Source organism: Mesocricetus auratus, unplaced genomic scaffold (assembly GCF_017639785.1).
Source record: "Mesocricetus auratus isolate SY011 unplaced genomic scaffold, BCM_Maur_2.0 Super-Scaffold_6730, whole genome shotgun sequence".
In the NCBI taxonomy this organism is placed as follows: domain Eukaryota; kingdom Metazoa; phylum Chordata; class Mammalia; order Rodentia; family Cricetidae; genus Mesocricetus; species Mesocricetus auratus.
This window is the reverse complement of record NW_024429184.1, coordinates 117,020,229-117,039,125: the sequence shown is the minus strand read 5'-3', so window position 1 is coordinate 117,039,125 and position 18,897 is coordinate 117,020,229. Positions and strand designations below refer to the sequence as shown.

At 45.9% G+C, this 18,897-nt stretch overlaps 1 protein-coding gene across 9 annotated transcripts in view; it reads left to right on the top strand.

Annotated features, from left to right (window-relative positions):
• The window catches only part of LOC101832181 (protocadherin gamma-C4), a 210,359-nt gene that overhangs the window by 45,333 nt on the left and 146,129 nt on the right, over positions 1-18,897 (top strand). Inside the window, exon 1 of one of the 9 annotated variants that reach the window (XM_013112689.3) lies at positions 1,404-3,976. The exons of 5 other annotated variants lie outside the window; for them this stretch is intronic. In XM_013112689.3, the coding sequence (XP_012968143.1) occupies positions 1,556-3,976 (2,421 nt within the window). In that variant the 5' untranslated portion in view covers positions 1,404-1,555. Of the gene's footprint in view, positions 1-1,403; positions 3,977-6,579; positions 9,322-9,969; positions 13,855-18,897 lie in introns of those variants that run through there. 3 more of the 9 variants (XM_040741905.1, XM_040741913.1, XM_040741901.1) reach the window with 3 other exon arrangements.

The following is an 18,897-nucleotide window of genomic DNA, read 5'->3' as shown; positions in this document are numbered from 1 at the left end:
TAATTAATAGGATTTTATGACTCCTTAATGGTTTGGTCATTTGCACATGCTAATTGTTAAGCAAAAAAATAGTTTAAATAGTGGGTGGCTTTTTGACTTGTCTCAAAATTTCTCAGATTTCCCAAGAAAACTGTGACATATGGGATGGTAGTGATGCATATACAACTATTAAAATAGTTCCTTTTTGGCTGTTTCTGAAATCAGTGGTAAAGCCATCTAAAACAGTGGTTAAAAAAAGTAGACTTGGCAATGGTAAAATGAGACCACTGGATGTGTCTAGTATGAGAAAAAACTGAAATATCTTTTGAGGGATTGAAACAGAGTCTCACTACAAAGCCCTGGCTGTCCTGGAACTCACAGAGAGCCGCCTGCCTCTGCCTCCTGAGTGCTGACATAAAGGGTGCACCCTACACCTGGCCTAAAACACCCTCAGCTTAACTTTTCTGCTTTGGGGCTATCATTTAATTTAATATTTGCTCATCATTTGAGTTTGATTTGCACTTGACTCATTAAACATTGAAAATGTTTTAGTCTATGAAAGCTGCTGTTGTCTGGGCAGTGGTGTCACACACGCCTTTAATCCCAGCACTCGGGAGGCAGAGGCAGGCGGATCTCTGTGAGTTTGAGGCCAGCCTGGTCTACAGAGTGAGTTCCAGGACAGCCTCCAAAGCTACACAGAGAAACCCTGTCTTGAAAAACCAAAGAAGGCAGTTGATGTTGTAAAGATCGGGGGCATGCTGTGGCTATGGCAGTGCTGACATAGTGTGTGACCTAGAACGTCCTGTATATAACGTTGGCTATTTCATCCCACACCTAGAATCCCTCCCCTCACCCAAGGATGAGGTTATCTCATGAGCAGCCTACACCTTTCTTGCAATGAAATTGAAAAAAATTATCACAGAATCCAGTGGGTGAATCATGTGAGGAAATTTGCTTCTGCATAGGTTGTAACTGGAGCTGGACCTCCAGGCTCCATGGAGTCTTCTCACTGCTACCTTTTCTCCACTCGTCACATCCATTCCTGTTCCCGGGAGGAATGGCTGTGACCCTTATACAACACAAAGAACTCAAAATGATGTAGGGAGACGAAGACGAAGCAACCAAAAAGAGGTAGAAAACAATCCTTTCCCCAAAACCACTACATTATTCTGACGCACATTAACTTAGTTTGATATGTAGGAAGCTTTGGATAACTCTCGGATTTTGGCTGCAAATTAATCAACAGGATTTTGACCTTTATGCCGCGTTAGAAAAAAAGGATTAGGAAAGGGGGAAAAAAGTGTGCAGTGCTGTTTAGCAAGAATTGGTTGCAATAACAGTCTCGTACTCTTGGTGTCGCTGTTCACCACTCAGGGGTGAAAATCGGGTCTTTAATAAAAGCAAGATTTCCGGAGCACAAAGGACTGGTTCTGGTCCTAAGGAAAACAACAATCTGGACTCCCCGGAGCGCCAGCGTCCAAAGGTGCAAGCACATTGTATTGAAACCCAAAGACTGCGGTTCCTCGGGCCTGCACAGGCTCAACGCCCAAGTTAAGGACTCTGCGGCGGAACTGCAATGGCGGCTCCTCACGGATCAGACCGCAGGGGACTAGTCTGGATCTGCGTTTTCCTTGGATCCTTATGCGACACTCGCGCGGAACAGATCCGGTACTCGGTGCCGGAGGAGCTGGAAAGGGGCTCTGCGGTGGGCAACCTCGCGGAGGACCTGGGGCTGGAGCCGGGGAAACTGACGGAACGCGGAGTCCGCATCATCTCCAGAGGTAAGACCCAGCTCTTTGCTCTGAACCCGCGAAGTGGCAGCTTGGTGACAGCAGGGAGGATCGACAGGGAAGGGCTCTGTGACAAATCCCCGAAGTGTACCGCAAACCTAGAGATTCTCCTAGAGGATAAAGGGAGGATTCTTGCTGTAGAAGTGGAAATTACCGATGTTAATGATAATGCCCCCAGCTTTGGAGCACAGCAGAGGGAAATAAAAGTCGCTGAAAATGAAACTCCAGGGACAAGATTTCCTCTTCCTGAAGCTTTTGATCCGGATATAGGAGTGAACGCCTTGCAGGGTTACCAGCTCAGCTCAAATGGTCACTTCTTCCTGGACGTGCAGAGTGGGACGGATGGGATTAAGTACCCGGAGCTGGTGCTGGAGAAGGCCTTGGATCGCGAGGAAGAAGCAGTTCATCACCTGGTTCTCACTGCCTTCGACGGAGGCGACCCCGTTCGCTCGGGCACTGCCACAATTCACATAACACTGGTGGACACCAATGACAACGCTCCTGTGTTCACTCAGCCCGAGTACCACGTTAGTGTGAAGGAGAATTTGCCTGTAGGCACCCGGATACTTACCATAAAAGCCACTGACCCAGATGAAGGAGCCAACGGAGAAGTGACATATTCTTTCCGGAACGCACGAGACAAAATATCCCTGCTCTTCCAGCTGAATTCTCTGAGTGGTGACATAACAGTGTTGAGGGAGCTGGATTATGAGGACTCTGGGTTCTATGATGTTGACATAGAAGCCCATGATGGACCTGGTCTGCGAGCCAGAAGTAAGGTACTAGTGACAGTTCTGGATGTAAATGACAACGCTCCAGAAGTCACCATCACCTCTCTCACCAGCTCTGTCCAGGAGGCTTCCTCCCCAGGCACAGTGATTGCACTTTTCAATGTGCATGACAGTGACTCTGGAGAGAATGGTCTTGTCACTTGCTCTATTCCAGATAACCTTCCATTCAGACTTGAAAAGACCTATGGAAATTATCATCAGCTGTTGATACTCAGAACTCTGGACAGGGAAGAAGTCTCTGAATATAACATTACAATAACTGCCACTGACCAGGGAACTCCACCGCTGTCTACAGAGACTTACATCTCACTGCAGGTGGAGGACATCAATGACAACCCGCCCACCTTCACACATGCCTCCTATGCTGCCTACATTCCAGAAAACAACCCTAGAGGGGCTTCCATCTTATCCGTAACAGCCCAGGACCCAGACAGTGGTGAGAATGCCCAGGTGATCTACTCGCTGTCAGAGGACACTGTCCAGGGGGCACCTCTGTCGTCCTACATCTCCATCAACTCTGGCACTGGTGTCCTCTATGCTCTGCGTTCCTTTGATTATGAGCAGTTCCAAGACTTGAAGCTACTGGTGACAGCCAGGGACAGTGGGGATCCTCCACTCAGTAACAACGCCTCAGTGAGCTTGTTTGTGCTGGATCAGAATGACAATACTCCTGAGATCCTGTACCCCACCCTCCCCACTGATGGTTCCACTGGTGTGGAGCTGACACCTCGTTCTGCAGAGCCTGGATACCTGGTGACCAAGGTGGTGGCGGTGGACAGAGACTCAGGACAGAATGCCTGGCTGTCCTACCGTCTGCTTAAGGCCAGCGAGCCCGGGCTCTTCTCAGTCGGGCTTCACACAGGGGAGGTGCGCACTACACGGGCCCTGCTGGACAGAGACGCCCTCAAGCAGAACCTGGTGGTGGCCGTGCAGGACCACGGCCAGCCCCCTCTCTCTGCCACAGTCTCACTCACCATAGCAGTGTCAGACAACATTCCAGACATCCTGGCGGATCTGGGCAGCATCAACACACACACTGACCAGGAAGATGCAGACATCACACTGTATCTGGTAGTAGCTGTGGCTGTGGTCTCTTGCGTCTTCTTAGCCTTTGTTATTGTGCTGCTGATACACAAGCTCCATCACTGGCATGCAACTCGCCTGCTTCGGGCTGCAGGTAATGGGCTGTCGTCCATGCCTACGTCACACTTTGTGGGTGTAGATGGTGTGCAAGCTTTCCTGCAGACGTATTCCCATGAGGTCTCCCTCACTGCAGACTCTGGGAAGAGTCACCTGATCTTCCCACAGCCCAATTATGCAGACACACTCATCAGCCAGGAGAGCTGTGGGAAGAGTGAGCCTCTCCTGGTATCTCAAGACTTGCTTGAAATAAAAGGGGACTCCAGTCTTCTTCAGGTGAGTGAGCCGCCCCTGTAATGGATCTTACCTTCCTAAAACACAGACATGGTTTCATAAAGTGCCTCCAGTTGTAGGTGTGTTGTGTCAAATACATGCACTTCTCTATTAATAGCCCCTTGCTTTTGCTACATAAAAGTCACTTGTTGATTCACAAGCTATTTTTTTTGTAATTATGGGAGTTGAATGCAAGCTTTCGGGTATATGAAGCAAGCTCTCTCTGTCACTGAGTTACACCCCAAACATGGTTACCTATTATTTATCCTTCATAGTCTTCATTCAGCAGTGATTTTGATAACAATTCCTTAATTTAACTAGAGGGAGGTGGCACATACCTTTAATCCCAGCTTTTGGGAGGCAGAGGCAGGCAGATCTCTGTGAGTTTGAAGCCAGCCTGGTCTACAGAGCGAGTTCCTGGACAGCCACACAGAGAAATCCTAAAAATAAATCCTTAATTTTATACCTCCAATCCATTGGATTTCTAAATTCCATTGACTTGTGAATAGAGGAGATTGCACAAATTTCTGTTTACATTGCCTTTCTCGTGATACTAATGGGGAGTCTAGACTGACTGTTTTAAAATGTTTTAACTACAATTTCACTCACTTTGTGTGTTGGGGGACAACTTTGGGGAATCCATCCTCTCCTTCCACTATGTGGGTCCAAGGGATCAAAGTCAGGTTGACAGGTGTGGTGCCTGATGCTTTTAACCGCTGAGCCATCTTTCATGTCATAATCTGAATTTTTAATTTCCCTTTATGACATTCAACTATTCTTTGCTCAGAGTTTACTTCTCTTTCCTCAAAAGGGTTTTTCTGTTATAATTATACAATGACAATTTGTCTTTTTCTGTCCCACCAGCCAGCTCCCAAACAATGACACAGAGAGACAGACCTCTTATTAATTATGAAAGCTTTGCTTTAGCTTAGGCTTGTTTCCATCTAGCTCTTATAACTATGTAACTTATAACCCATTTCTATTCATCTACGTGCTGTCACGTGGCTCATGACTTCCACCTCCCCTCCTGCATGTCCTGCCTCCTCTGCATCCAACTGGTGACTCCCCCTTTCTTCCTCTCTTAGTTCTCTTTATCCCCAGAAGTCTCACCTCACCTCTTTCCACCTAACTAATAGCCATTTAACCCTTTTTTACACCAACCACAGTGGCACATCTTCACACAGTGTAGAGGAATATTCCAAAACAATTTATTATAGTGAAGAAAATGCTTAACCTTTAGCTATAACATTAACTTCTTCATGGACTGGTATATTTCAAATAATTCTTAAGCAAGTTCTGACTGGCTAGCTTAAGCCAGCCTTTAGCTCACTATGCAGCCTATCCAAGATGACCTGCAATTCACAATCCTCTGTAAGAGTTAGAATTACAGGTGTGAGCCACTATGCCCAATTCAAATATTTTGTTGTTGCTGATACAAAGTACACTAGAATATCTGATTCCTTTGATACAACTTGGTTATTATCAAAAATATTGAAAATTTTATTTCATTCATATAAATAAACTATGAGTAATTTTCATAATTTCTGAATTCCCTGTCATGACATGACCATTATTAAGTTTCAACAAAACAGAATTTTCTTAAATCTTTCTGGTTTTCATCAGGTGAAGTTGAGTGACATGGGTTCTGGACTCATTATTCTTAGGACTTAGTCAATTGACCTCACTCCCATCTGTCAGAATCCCTGCAAGCTACTCTTGGAAGATTTACCACTATGTGGACTGGGATAAGACAAAGTATCCCCTGACATGACATAAAGTATTTTTTGTGTCAGAGATATGCAACACTTTTATTTCCTAGGCTTCCATCTCGTGCTAGGAGTCAACCCAGAATTAATGAAAATCTATTCACAAATTCATGAGGTTTCTGTAGGTGGGGTTTGTAGTAAGATGGTGGGATGTGGCTCAGTGTGATTTACAGAGGCGAGAGGATTCTATGTGGCTTTGTGTTGGTGTGAAGCTGTGTACCATGCACAGCGGGTGGGGATGAGACGCATGGTAACAAGCTGATCCTGAGCAAGGAAAGATGTAACACCTGAGCACTGGGAGAGGCTATTCCAAACACTGTGGGGATAAAATATAACTCAGGTGTTTGTTCAATTGGCCTAAAATTGGGTAAAACACACTCGGACATTGGCATTAAGAATATATTCTGCCAGAGCTATATATGCCAATGAAATAATTTATAAGTTGCTATAAAAAATTATAATAGAAAAATATTTTTGTATAACTGAGTACTGGGATTCCTTAAGGAAATAGGATTTTTGATTGGACAAGTGTTTATCCATATGGTAGACTACTACATGAGAAATACATGCAGAGCTTCATATACTAGTATGAAACAAAATGTTTTACTGAAAGTCGAGAGGTAGTGCATGTGTTGGTGTATTACTGAATGAAAGAATTGCGACGGAGAACGTTACGGTGTAGTGCTTCTATTTGAATAAAAGGAGGGGAGGGAACAACGTTTATTTAAAGGTCGTCTATGCTACTCAAAACGTACACAAGAAACCTAGGACTCATTCCACTTCACAGAGATGTGATACAAGATTCATATATGAAAATAAAAGATTTATACTATATGTAACTTTTGAATTTGGAAGTTCAATGTATTACCCATTTTAAAACAAGTAAATTCACTATAAATCTAAACCAACAACAACAAAAATTCAAACGCTTGCAAGCTTCGGTGCAATTTCTAAGAAGACCTCTGGGCGTCGCTGTAGGTCAAAAGAAGAGAAAGGCGTTTGAGAGACTAGGAGAGTAACTTCCTCTGCAAACCAACCATAGAAGAGAAGCCAGGACACATCTGGATACAGCAAACATCCCCAAGAGAAGTGGCGCTAGCCAGATTCAGTCACTAAGGGGACGATTACCCGCACCGACATAGGAGCACAGCGGCGGCGCGAGCCAGGAAGATGAGGCGGGGCTCTGGGAACGGAATAGCCAGGTGGCTGCAGGTACTGTCGCCCTTCCTTCTGCCATTGTTTCCCGGAGCTCTCCCCGATGAGATCCGCTACTCCATTCCCGAGGAGCTGGCCAAGAATTCGATGGTAGGAAACCTCGCCAAGGATCTGGGGCTAGGTGTTCGGGATCTGCCCACCCGGAAGCTGAGGGTCAGCGCAGAGAAGGAGTATTTTACTGTAAACCCAGAAAGCGGGGATTTACTTGTGGGTGACAGGATAGACAGAGAGAAGGTTTGTGGGAAGCAGTCTCTGTGTGTTCTGGAATTCGATATTGTCGCTGAGAAGCCATTAAATATTTTCCATGTAGCTGTAATTCTTCAGGATATAAATGACAACGCTCCCCAGTTCAAACAAAGTGAGGTGGATTTAAACATTGGAGAGTCCACCAGACCAGGCAAAGCATTCCCACTAGATCCAGCCCTCGATTTGGATGCTGGTTCTAATTCGCTGCAAAAATACTACCTCGGTGACAATGAATACTTTGAAGTCACAGAGAAAGAGAGCCCAGATGGACGTAAGTATCCTGAGTTGATTCTAAAACGTTTTCTGGACAGAGAAGAGCTTAATTTTCACCAGCTGGTCCTCACTGCTGTGGATGGGGGGGATCCTCCCCGAAGTGGCACCGCCCAGATCCGAATCCAAGTCACAGATGCCAACGATAACCCTCCACTGTTCAGCCAGGATGAGTACAGGGTCACCCTTCGTGAGGATGTGCCCCCAGGCTTCTCTGTGATTCAGGTGACAGCCACCGACCAGGACGAGGGCATCAATGCAGAGATCACTTACTCTTTTCACAATGTGGATGAACAAGTGGAGCGTTTTTTCAACTTAGACAGGCAAACAGGAGAAATCACAACAAAGGATCGTTTGGATTTTGAGACTGCTAAGAGTTACTCCCTAAATGTAGAAGCAAAAGACCCCGGAGACCTAGCGTCCCATTGCAGCATCCAAGTGGAAATCCTGGATGAAAATGATTGTGTACCCGAAGTAATTGTGACTTCAGTATTCAGCCCCCTACCGGAAGATTCTCCACTAGGAACAGTCGTTGCCTTGATAAAAACGAGGGACAAAGACTCTGGAGAAAATGGAGACGTTTACTGCAACGTCTTGGGAAATGCACAGTTTGTGTTGAAATCTTCTTCGAAGAATTATTACAAACTAGTGACAGACAGAACTCTAGACCGAGAAGAGATTCCAGAATACAACGTCACCATCATAGCTACCGACAGGGGTAAGCCGCCGCTCTCCTCCAACATAATCATCACACTCCATGTCTCAGATGTCAACGACAACGCTCCAGTGTTCCACCAGGCCTCCTACTTGGTCCATGTGGCTGAGAATAACCCACCTGGAGCCTCCATCGCTCAAGTCAGCGCCTCTGACCCGGATTTGGGATCCAATGGTCAGATCTCCTACTCCATCATAGCCAGCGACCTAGAGACAAGGGCGCTGTCTTCCTACGTGTCCGTGAACCACGACAGCGGAGTGGTATTCGCTCAGCGCGCCTTCGACCACGAGCAGCTGCGCTCCTTCCAGCTGACACTGCAGGCGCGCGACCAGGGCTCGCCCTCGCTCAGCGCCAACGTGAGCATGCGCGTGCTGGTGGGCGACCGCAACGACAACGCCCCACGCGTGCTGTACCCCGCGCTCGAGCCCGACGGCTCCGCGCTCTTCGACATGGTGCCGCGCGCCGCCGAGCCCGGATACCTGGTCACCAAGGTGGTGGCTGTGGACGCCGACTCGGGGCACAATGCCTGGCTGTCGTACCACGTGCTGCAGGCCAGCGATCCCGGGCTCTTCAGCCTGGGGCTGCGCACTGGCGAGGTGCGCACAGCGCGTGCCTTGGGCGACAGGGACGCGGCGCGGCAGCGCCTCCTGGTCGCTGTGCGGGACGGTGGACAACCGCCGCTCTCGGCTACAGCCACGCTGCACCTGATCTTCGCTGACAGCCTGCAGGAGGCCCTGCCGGACCTCAGCGATGACCCTCTGCCGTCGGACCCCCAGAGTGAGCTGCAGTTTTACCTGGTGGTGGCCTTGGCCCTGATCTCAGTACTCTTCTTCCTGGCGGTGATTTTGGCTATTGCCCTGCACCTGCGACACTCCTCCAGCTCAGCAGCCTGGGGCTGCTTTCAGCCTGGTGTCAGCTCCAACCCTGCGACTGGAGTGCTCCCCAATTACGGTGAGGGAACATTGCCTTATTCCTACAATGTATGCATTGCCTCACAATCAGCTAAGACAGAGTTTAATTTTCTCAATGTAACTCCGGAAGTGGCTCCTCAGGACCTCCTCTGTGACAACACCTCTTGGATACCAGATACTCTAGGAGACACTGAGGTTCCTTTTGTCTCGGATTCTGTCTCAAAGGTGAGCTTCAATTTAATTCGTTTTTCTACTTAAAGCTTCAGCATTTCTTAATAAATCACTAGCAGTTTTGGTGGTTTCGTTGCATATGTCATGTCTTGTGAGTCAGCCTTGAACAACGTTCTGCCTTAAGCGCGTTAACCTTTTCTAGTCACAGCTTACGGAGGAGTTCTACCCTGGGTGTGCGGTCTACTTGCCCATAATCACAAGTGTTCACAGCACTGGGGTACGCGTTTTATCCACCTTTACATTCCTCTCCACCCCCAAAGCCTATCACTACTAGAAATCTAAGAGGCTCTTTTCATGACAGAAATCTAATACTCAAATTTCGGTTCTGCTTCCTCTTACATTCATAGTGATTCAGTGTAAACATGGTCCTCATCTTACTAGATCATGAAAATTGAGTATGAAAGAGACACATCACCAAGGGTGGTGGTTTGTTATCAACAAGCATGGTGCATAGGGTACTGTTCAACTTACTTGTTGACATACATTGTGGGTGTCCTACAAACAGAGTGTCTTGGGGTTCCTGGAATGTTTTTCTAATTTTTGTTTTTGTTTTTTGTGTATGGGTGTTTTGCCTGCATGTATGTCTGTGTGCCAGTGTGCCTGGTACCCACAGGAGCTAGGAGGAGGTACTGGATCTTCTGGAACTGGAGTTGCAGATGGCTGTGAACCAACATGTGGGTGCTGGGAATCGAACCCAGGTCCCCTGGAAGAGCAGCCAGTGCCCTTAACTGCTGAGCCATCTCTCCAGCTGCCTCCAGTTCTCTTTTTATAGGCAAAGTGTGAAGCCTGGAGCATTAATTACGAATAATGAGATGTCTTCATAAATAACTTACTCTTAAGAAAAACACACACTGGGGAAGAGTTTGCAACCTGTGCTTGTGTCAGTTGCTACAAAAATATCTACAATGGTATGGTTTGCACTATTGTCTCATTTATTCATGTATTACTGACGGTGCTAAGGATCAAGTGTGGCGTCTCATGCTTCCACAGCAAGTACTCTGCCAAATGAACTGTATCTCAAGCTTTAGAATGTAAAATTATAGGTATCAATCCTGTCTTGATAAACAAAGAAAACTACAAGTGTCAATTGAAATCTTTTTCCTATTGATGAGTTATTGGGTAAGATCCATTGTTTCCTCGCAAGGAGGGACTCTTTGAACTGTCTCTTGTTTTCTGCCATGCTTTCTCTTTCCATCTGTTATTCCCCAAGAGTGATGACACTAAATATCTGCCTCAAAATAGACCACTCGCTACTGCTAACCAATTACCTATGATTTCCTCCATGAGCGAAAAATGAAGTCCCATCTCCCACAGTCACTGTGCTGGTTGTTACTAAGACACTGTCACAGCGAAATGTCTACAGGTATTTCGAATATAGTAATGAGAAGACGTAAATAATGCAGGGAACCCAACTGTCTGAGACAGTGAAGCTTCTTATAGCCTTAGATTGGAAATTTGAAAACTTCCTCAAAAACTTCATGCATACACCATCTATCTTTCTGCACGTGAAAGCAGATATGGGCCATTCTGTAAAGATACAGTAGGAGCTGGGTTTGTTCCCTGACACACTAATGTACTATTAGGAAGATTTTCATAAACTTATCCTGATAAGAATGAAGTCTTGACATCAACAAAGGTAAGAATTTCAATTTCTTGGTTAATCAGATTCGACGTGTGTAAGACATAAGGACTCCGAGGTAGAGAAAAGCAAACTTTTCTGGAGAAGCAAAATAAAACTAATTGTATTGATCTCAGATTGTGGAAGGCATATTGTCAGAATTAAAACTTAAATATAGACGCTGCTACACAATAATATATTAAATACACAGCAAAAATCTAGGAAACGAAAGTAACTGAACTGAGGGGGGAGAAAAATAGAATTGATGTAGTAACTGGTTAGGACTCTGGGCGTCGCTGTTCACCAGACTGGAAAAGAAGCGATCATAGAAACGTCTGGCTCCCAGCTTCCTCTGCACTAAACAGAGACCAGACAAGCTCCTGGGGAAAGCAATCCTTCCCAACTTCCGCTCTCCTCAGCTTTAGAGAAATAAGGAACTAGCGGGCTGAACCAGGACTAAGAGGAAAGCAAAGGAAGAAAAGACGATGGCGGATCCACCGAGGCGCTGGAGCTGCGGCGACCTGCTGCAGTTCTTCACGCTGCTGGGGACGCTGTGCGCGTCGGGGAAGGGGCAGATCCGCTACTCGGTGCGGGAGGAGCTGGACAAAGGCTCCTTCGTGGGCGACATCGCCAAGGACCTGGGGCTGGAGCCCCGCGAGCTGGCGGAGCGCGGGGTCCGCATCATCTCCAGAGGTAGGTCGCAGCTTTTCTCGCTGAGCCCGCGAGGCGGCAGCTTGGTCACCGCGGGCAGGATAGACCGGGAGGAGCTGTGCGCCCAGAGCGCGCCCTGCCTGGTGAGCTTTAACATCCTGGTGGAAAACAAGATGAAAATTTATGGAGTAGAAGTGGAGATCCTCGATATCAATGATAATTTCCCCCGGTTCCGCGATGAGGAGTTAAAAGTAAAAGTTAATGAAAACGCAGCGGCAGGAACACGGCTGGTGCTCCCCTTCGCGAGAGACAGGGATGTGGGTGTGAATTCCCTCCAGGGTTACCAGCTCAGCTCCAACCCGCACTTCTCTCTGGGTGTGAAGAGCAGATCCGATGGGCAAAAGCATCCAGAGCTGGTGTTGGAACGGCCCCTGGACCGTGAGAAAGAGTATACTCACGACCTGATCCTCACAGCGTTGGACGGTGGAAACCCAATACATTCTAGCACTGTTCATATCAGCGTGGTCGTCCTCGACGCAAACGATAATGCACCCCTGTTCAGCCAAAGTGAATACAGGGTGAGTGTTCCAGAGAACACGCCCGTGGGCACTCCACTCCTCACGCTCACCGCCACGGATGCCGACGAGGGAATCAACGCGAAACTGACCTTCTCTTTTCGCAACGAGGAAGACAAAATTTCCGAGACTTTCCAACTCGATTCTGATTTGGGGGAAATCTCAACTATTCAACCCCTCGACTACGAAGAATCCAGATTCTATGTCATGGAGGTGGTGGCCCAAGACGGAGGCGCTCTTCTTGCCAGCGCTAAGGTGGTGGTCACAGTCCAGGACGTCAATGACAATGCCCCAGAAGTGATACTCACCTCCCTCACCAGCTCCGTTTCTGAAGACTGCCTACCCGGAACCATAATTGCACTCTTTAGCGTCCACGATGCTGATTCTGGGGAGAATGGAGAGATTTCATGTTCCATCCCCAGGGGCTTGCCCTTCAAACTAGAAAAGTCAGTTGACAATTACTATCACCTATTAACAACAAGAGCGCTGGATAGAGAAGAGACTGCGGATTATAACGTCACAGTGACCGTTACTGATCATGGAACTCCTCCCCTGTCTACAGAAAATCACATCTCTCTGAAAGTAGCAGACATAAACGACAACCCACCCACCTTCCCTCGGTCCTCTTATTCCACTTCGGTCTCAGAAAATAACCCCAGAGGAGTCTCCATTTTTTCGGTGATTGCCTTTGACGCCGACAGTGGTGATAATGCTCGGGTCACTTACTCCCTGGCTGAATATGCGTTTCAGGGAGCTCCTGTGTCCTCCTATGTCTCCATTAACTCTGACACTGGAGTCCTGTACGCATTGCAGTCCTTTGACTACGAGCACTTGAGGGACCTGCAGCTACTGGTGACAGCTAAGGACACTGGGGATCCTCCACTCAGTAGCAACGTGTCACTGAGCTTGTCTGTGCTGGACCAGAATGACAACTCTCCGGAGATCCTGTACCCAGCTATTCCTACTGATGGCTCCACTGGTGTGGAACTGGTACCCCGCTCTGCAGAGTCTGGGTATTTAGTAACCAAAGTAGTGGCGGTGGACAGAGACTCGGGACATAACGCCTGGCTGTCCTACCGTCTGCTCAAGGCCAGCGAGCCGGGGCTCTTCTCAGTGGGGCTGCACACAGGGGAGGTGCGCACGGCAAGGGCTCTATTAGATAGAGATGTTCTCAAGCAGAGCCTGGTGGTGTCTGTCCAGGACCATGGTCAGCCCCCACTCTCAGCCACAGTCACACTCACTGTTGCTGTAGGGGATAGCATCCCGGATGTACTGACTGACTTAGGCAGCAACAACTCTCCTTCCGAGCCCCAGGATTCAGACCTCACACTGTACCTGGTGATATCGGTGGCAGTGGTCTCCTGCGTCTTTCTAGGATTTGTTACTGTGCTGTTGGCCCTCAGGCTTAGGCATTGGCACACATCACGCCTGCTTCAGACTTCTGCAGGCAGATTGGCCAGCATGCCTACATCTCATTTTGTGGGCATGGATGGAGTACAGGCTTACCTGCAGACCTATTCCCATGAAATCTCCCTCACTACAGACTCCAAAAAAAGCCACCTGATCTTCCCCCAGCCCAATTATGCTGACAGGCTCATTAGTGAAGAGAGCTGTGAAAAGAGTGAGCCACTCCTGATACCTGACAGTATACAGGCAAACAAAGGAGAGCCCGGAGCTGTTCAGGTTAGTTTTCTCTTTCACTAAGAACTAGAGTATTTTCTTCATTTGCTTTCATACTTATTTTTCTGGTAGAGTCAAAATCAGGAAGTTGCATAGCATACTGGAATTTAACTCAATTTTGTTCAGCAATGGATAATTTTCTAATTGTATTTGGGACTGAATATCTTTTCTCAATGTGGGGATTTTTAGGAAACCTAGCTGATGACAATAGGCTTGCCTTAAAATAAATCATTTTCCTTTAAAATGTTGCTACTTTAAGGATATCTATTCTGTTACTAGAAGAGTTGTATTAATTCAAAGTGTTGTGTGTGTTGTTCCTTTTGGGATATTTGTCTGCACAACATTAGTGGACGTGTTTTGTAGAGGTGGTGGTTTAAATGAAAATGGCCCTGATAGGCTCCCGTATTTGAGTTCTTCATCACCAGGGAGTGGAACTATATGGGAAGGAATAAGAGGTGTGGCTTTGTTGGAGTAGGTTTGTCACTGGGAGTGGGCTTTGAGAGTTCAAAAGCTCACACCAGGCCCTGTCTCCTCTCTCTCTCTCTCTCTCTCTCTCTCTCTCTCTCTCTCTCTCTCTCTCTCTCTCTCTCTGTCTCTCTCACACATTTCTCTCCTTTCCCCCTCTCTCCTCTCCCTCTCCCTCTTCCTCCTCTTCTCTCTCTCCCTCCCCTCCCCTTCCTCTCCCCCTCCCCTTTCCCAATCCCACTCTCTCTGCTTGTGGGTTGGGATGTCAGAATACAAAGCTCTCATTTACTGCTCCAGCACACCTGTGTGCTTCCCACCATGATGATCATGGTCTAAAATTCTAAGACTGTAAGAAAACCACCCCAATTAAACGCTTCCTTTCAGCTTGGCAGTGATAGCACATGCCTTTAATCCCAGATCTTGGGATGCAGAGGCAGAGGTAGTTGGATCTGTGAGTTCAAGGCCCAGACTGTTCTACAGAGTGAGTGCCAGGATATCCAGGGCTACACAGAGAAACTCTGTCTAAAAAAAATGCTTCCTTTTCTAAGAGTTGCCTTGATCGTAGTGTCTCTTCACAGCAGTAGAACAGTAACTAAGACAGTAGAGGTTACTGTACATGCTTTAGATTTTAATATACATGTAGATAACAATTTATAATACTTCCACAAATCAGTAGAAAGTAAGGAAAGCTTTTGCTCAGTTCCTACCAGAAATGTAGATTAGGCTGGATGGTGGTGATGCACGCCTTAAATCCCAGCATTTGGGAGGTGGAGGTAGGCAGATCTCCATGAGTCGGAAGCTAACCTTGTCTACAGAGCTAGTTCCAGGATAACCAAAGCTACCCAATGAAATCTCTCAAAACAAAAAAGGAAAGAAAGAAAAGAAAAAGAAATGTTGATTAGATTTATACTGATTATAAGATCACAACATTCTAAAATTAGAAAAGTCTGTTAACTAACCCATGTAATTATTGCATGTGTGTCATTGTTGGGAGAATAAATCAGTGAAAGGTAACCTTAGAATTCTGTTTTATGTTAAGGTCTCCAAATAATTATGTATTGGTATTTTCAACCAGTATAAATGTGTCATGACCCCAGAATCTGCTGGTTTCTGCCAATTCATTTATCAAATCAACATCTCTCAGAATGTTTGCATCTCTCCCATGTGTAAACTCAAGTCTGATTTGTTCCAGGGCATCAGAATTGTAGTCAAGATGACATTAGAATGGTTTACATTTTAAAATCCATTTCTTGGGGATGACCTTATTTTAGATCAATAAACTTTCCTTAAAGAGACTCTTGTTTATGAGTGTCAAATCTCAGGCACATGGGTCATGTAAGGGAATAGCTACTCAGTGCATTTTCTGCACCTTTTCATATGTCCTTTGCTAACTGGCCCTTCCCCACCCCCTCTCCATTACTTTTAAGGAAAAGTTTTGTGTTTGATTATGGATCCTTAAACAAGCTTTGTGCAATGGAGAAACATCCTTTAAGTCTCTATGAACAAATAATAGGTGTTACATTATAAAATGTTTGAATATAAGCTGTAAGTATATGTACCCTATATACATTATATTCTTTTAAATATTAGTTGTATGTGTGTTAGGAAAGGTAAGAGTGAAGTACTCATTCAGTAATGGGAAGGCACTTTGCTTTCATGTGTTTTAAAAGTCTTGTTTCATTGATTTTTTTTAATGTTTGGAAAGTGCAGACGCTGAGAAAGGGGAGATGGCTCAGTAGAGTCTTGCTGTATAAACATTCATCAAGGCTTGAGAGATGGGTCAGCATCTGAGAGCACTTGAAGAGGATTCAGCTGGGTTCCCAGCACCCATATGACAGCTCACAGCTGTCTGTAACCCCAGTTTCAGGGGATCTGGCTTCCATGGGCTCCAAGCATGCACTTGGTACACATCCAAACCAACAACGCGGCCATACACATAAAAATAAATAATTTTTAAAAGAACCCATGGCCAGAACCCATGTACAAACACAACAGCTGAGTACATGTCTATGTGCCAGTGCTGGGAAAGCGGGGTGGTGGCCACAGGAAGGTCCCTGGGACTTGCTGTCCAGTCAGACTGGCCAATCAGTGAGCTCCAGGCTCAGTGGGAGACCCTGTCTCTGAAAACAAGAGTGATAGAAGAAACCTGACAACAACCTCTAGCCTCCGCTCACCACCACCAGATTAGCGATGATAATAATAAAATGGCAGTGAATGCCTGGAGTCCTGGGCATAAGGAGCAGTCCATGACGTTCTAGTGCTCTGTGGTATAAACTGGGAGCATGCCGCTGTATACCCGACAAGTTTTAGAATAGCAATGTGTTACAGAAGTTAGAGGTATTTTTCTTTATTTGGGTTTTCTAGTTTGGAAATGTAATTAAAACTATAAGACACTAGCTGAGTGTTGGTGGTGCACACTTTTAATCCCAGCATTCTGGAGGCGGAGTCAGGCAGATCTCTGAGTTTGAGGTCAGCTTGGTCTCAGAGTGAATTCCGGGGCAGGCAGGACTACACAGAGAAACCCTGTCTTAGAAAAAAGCTGTAAGACACATGTGGTGACTATTGAAATCAGCATGTTTATTGACCAGCAAAGGATGTCAGTTAAAAATGCTTAAATGGTCTGGGTGTTGCAGTGCATGCCTTTAATCCTAGTACTCATGAAGCACAGGCAGGAAGATCTCTGTGAGTTCAAGGACAGCCTTGTCTACACAGTGAGTTCCAGGACAGTCAGAATTATGTGAGAGACTCTGTCTCAAAGAAATTTTTAAATGATTATATGGTAAATTGGGGACAAAGGAAAAGCAAACATTAATATCTTTCTTTTATATATTCAGTTACAAGACTCCATATCTCACCTCCCAAGTTCAGATAATTTACCATTGTTTACCTACTTTGGAAAAAAAATACAATTGAGGACAACTGTAATGAGATCGTGAATGGTACTATTTGTGATTTTTTTCACTTTTTTTAAGTTTTTTAAAATTTCATTTTGCATTCCAAACAGTTTTTACTTTTTTAGTTTATTTTCAATCTCATTTTACTTTTTATTACATGAGAATTCATACATGCATATGCATTTTGACCAACCCCCCATTCCTCCCCTTCCAAGTCCTCTTCTACTCACCCCCACTCCTAACTTTATGTGATCTTTTTAAAAATAACTCCACTGAGTCCATGTAGTACTGTCTGTAATGCACAAGTACACAGAGTAATCTACTGGAGAATGGGTGGCTCTCAGAGTCCACGTCTCTGAAGAAAGCCGACTCTCTTTCTCCCAGCCACCATCAATCGAGGCATTTATCTAAATGGTTCTGTTGTTAAGAAAAACTCGGGAGTCCCATAAGGCTGAGACTTCTTGAGCCCCTCGTCCATGGCAGACTTTTGGTTGACTTGATCTTGTGCAGGCCTCGTGCACGCGGGCTCTGCTGCTGTGAGTTCACTGGGCTGGCGATGACACGTCCATCAAATGCTGTTCTGTCACAGATGCCTACTCCGTCTATTTATTCTTTCTATGTGCTCTGCTGTGGTGACCCCTGAGCTTTGGAGGGAGAGGTGTGGTGTAGACATCCCATCTATAGCCGAACTCTCCACGGTCTCTTATTCTCTGCTTGTTAACTATTGTGGGTGTCTGTGTTACTCACTACTACAAAAAGAAGTTTCTCTGATGAAGCCAGAGATGCACTAATAGATGTGTATAAAGATAAACAGTTGAGGGGCAGTTAATTACTATGTCCTCCTAGCGCCAATGCTTTAGCCAGTCATAGACTTCTGTCTCAGTTGGTGGTACCAGGAGTGAATTCTGTCTTCAGAGCAGACTTAAATCCAATCAGGAAGTGGTTTGTCACTCCCATAGCACTCACGCCACAGTTGCTCCAGTGACAGTCCCCTGCCAGGCGCTCCCAGGGCTCACAGTGGGTGAAGGCTGCTGATGGTTTTTCTCCCCTGGTGGTTGGTGTGCCTGGAACCATCCAGCCCTTCCTCCTTACAACGAGGCAGTTGGGATGAAGCTTCTGGGTAGGTCCCGTGACTCAAGTGTGTAGTATCTTCAGCGGTAGGTCTCACCCTCAAGTTCTGGTAACTTCATTTTAAATCATACTTATTTAACTAAAAGTAAGTACTTGGAAACAGGAAAAGATAATCTCTTGCTTCTTACTACACAGTTTTATTTTTTTTTAAAAATCACCAATCTTTTTGTTTACTTTTTGGGAGGAAGATGAGATGAGAAAGATAATATTTTATACATGCCTGCAAGCTCAGCACTGAGGAGGTAGAGGCAAGAGGAGGATGGCAAATTCTAGGCCAACTTGGGCCAATATCAAGTTCTAGTGCCAGGTCAGCCTGAGATAGAGAATGAAACCCTATTCCCTCTGTCTCTCTCTCTCTCTCTCTCTCTCTCTCTCTCTCTCTCTCTCTGTGTGTGTGTGTGTGTGTCTTCAGAAATAAAGCAGAACAAAAACTAAGAACCATGGGATTTAGAACTTTTGTAAGTTAAAATAAAGAAGAATAAAATGAAATTTTATAGAACCCATCAAACTGGTATTTCAAGAAATTTTGTGCTATGTCTTTTGCAATCACCAACAC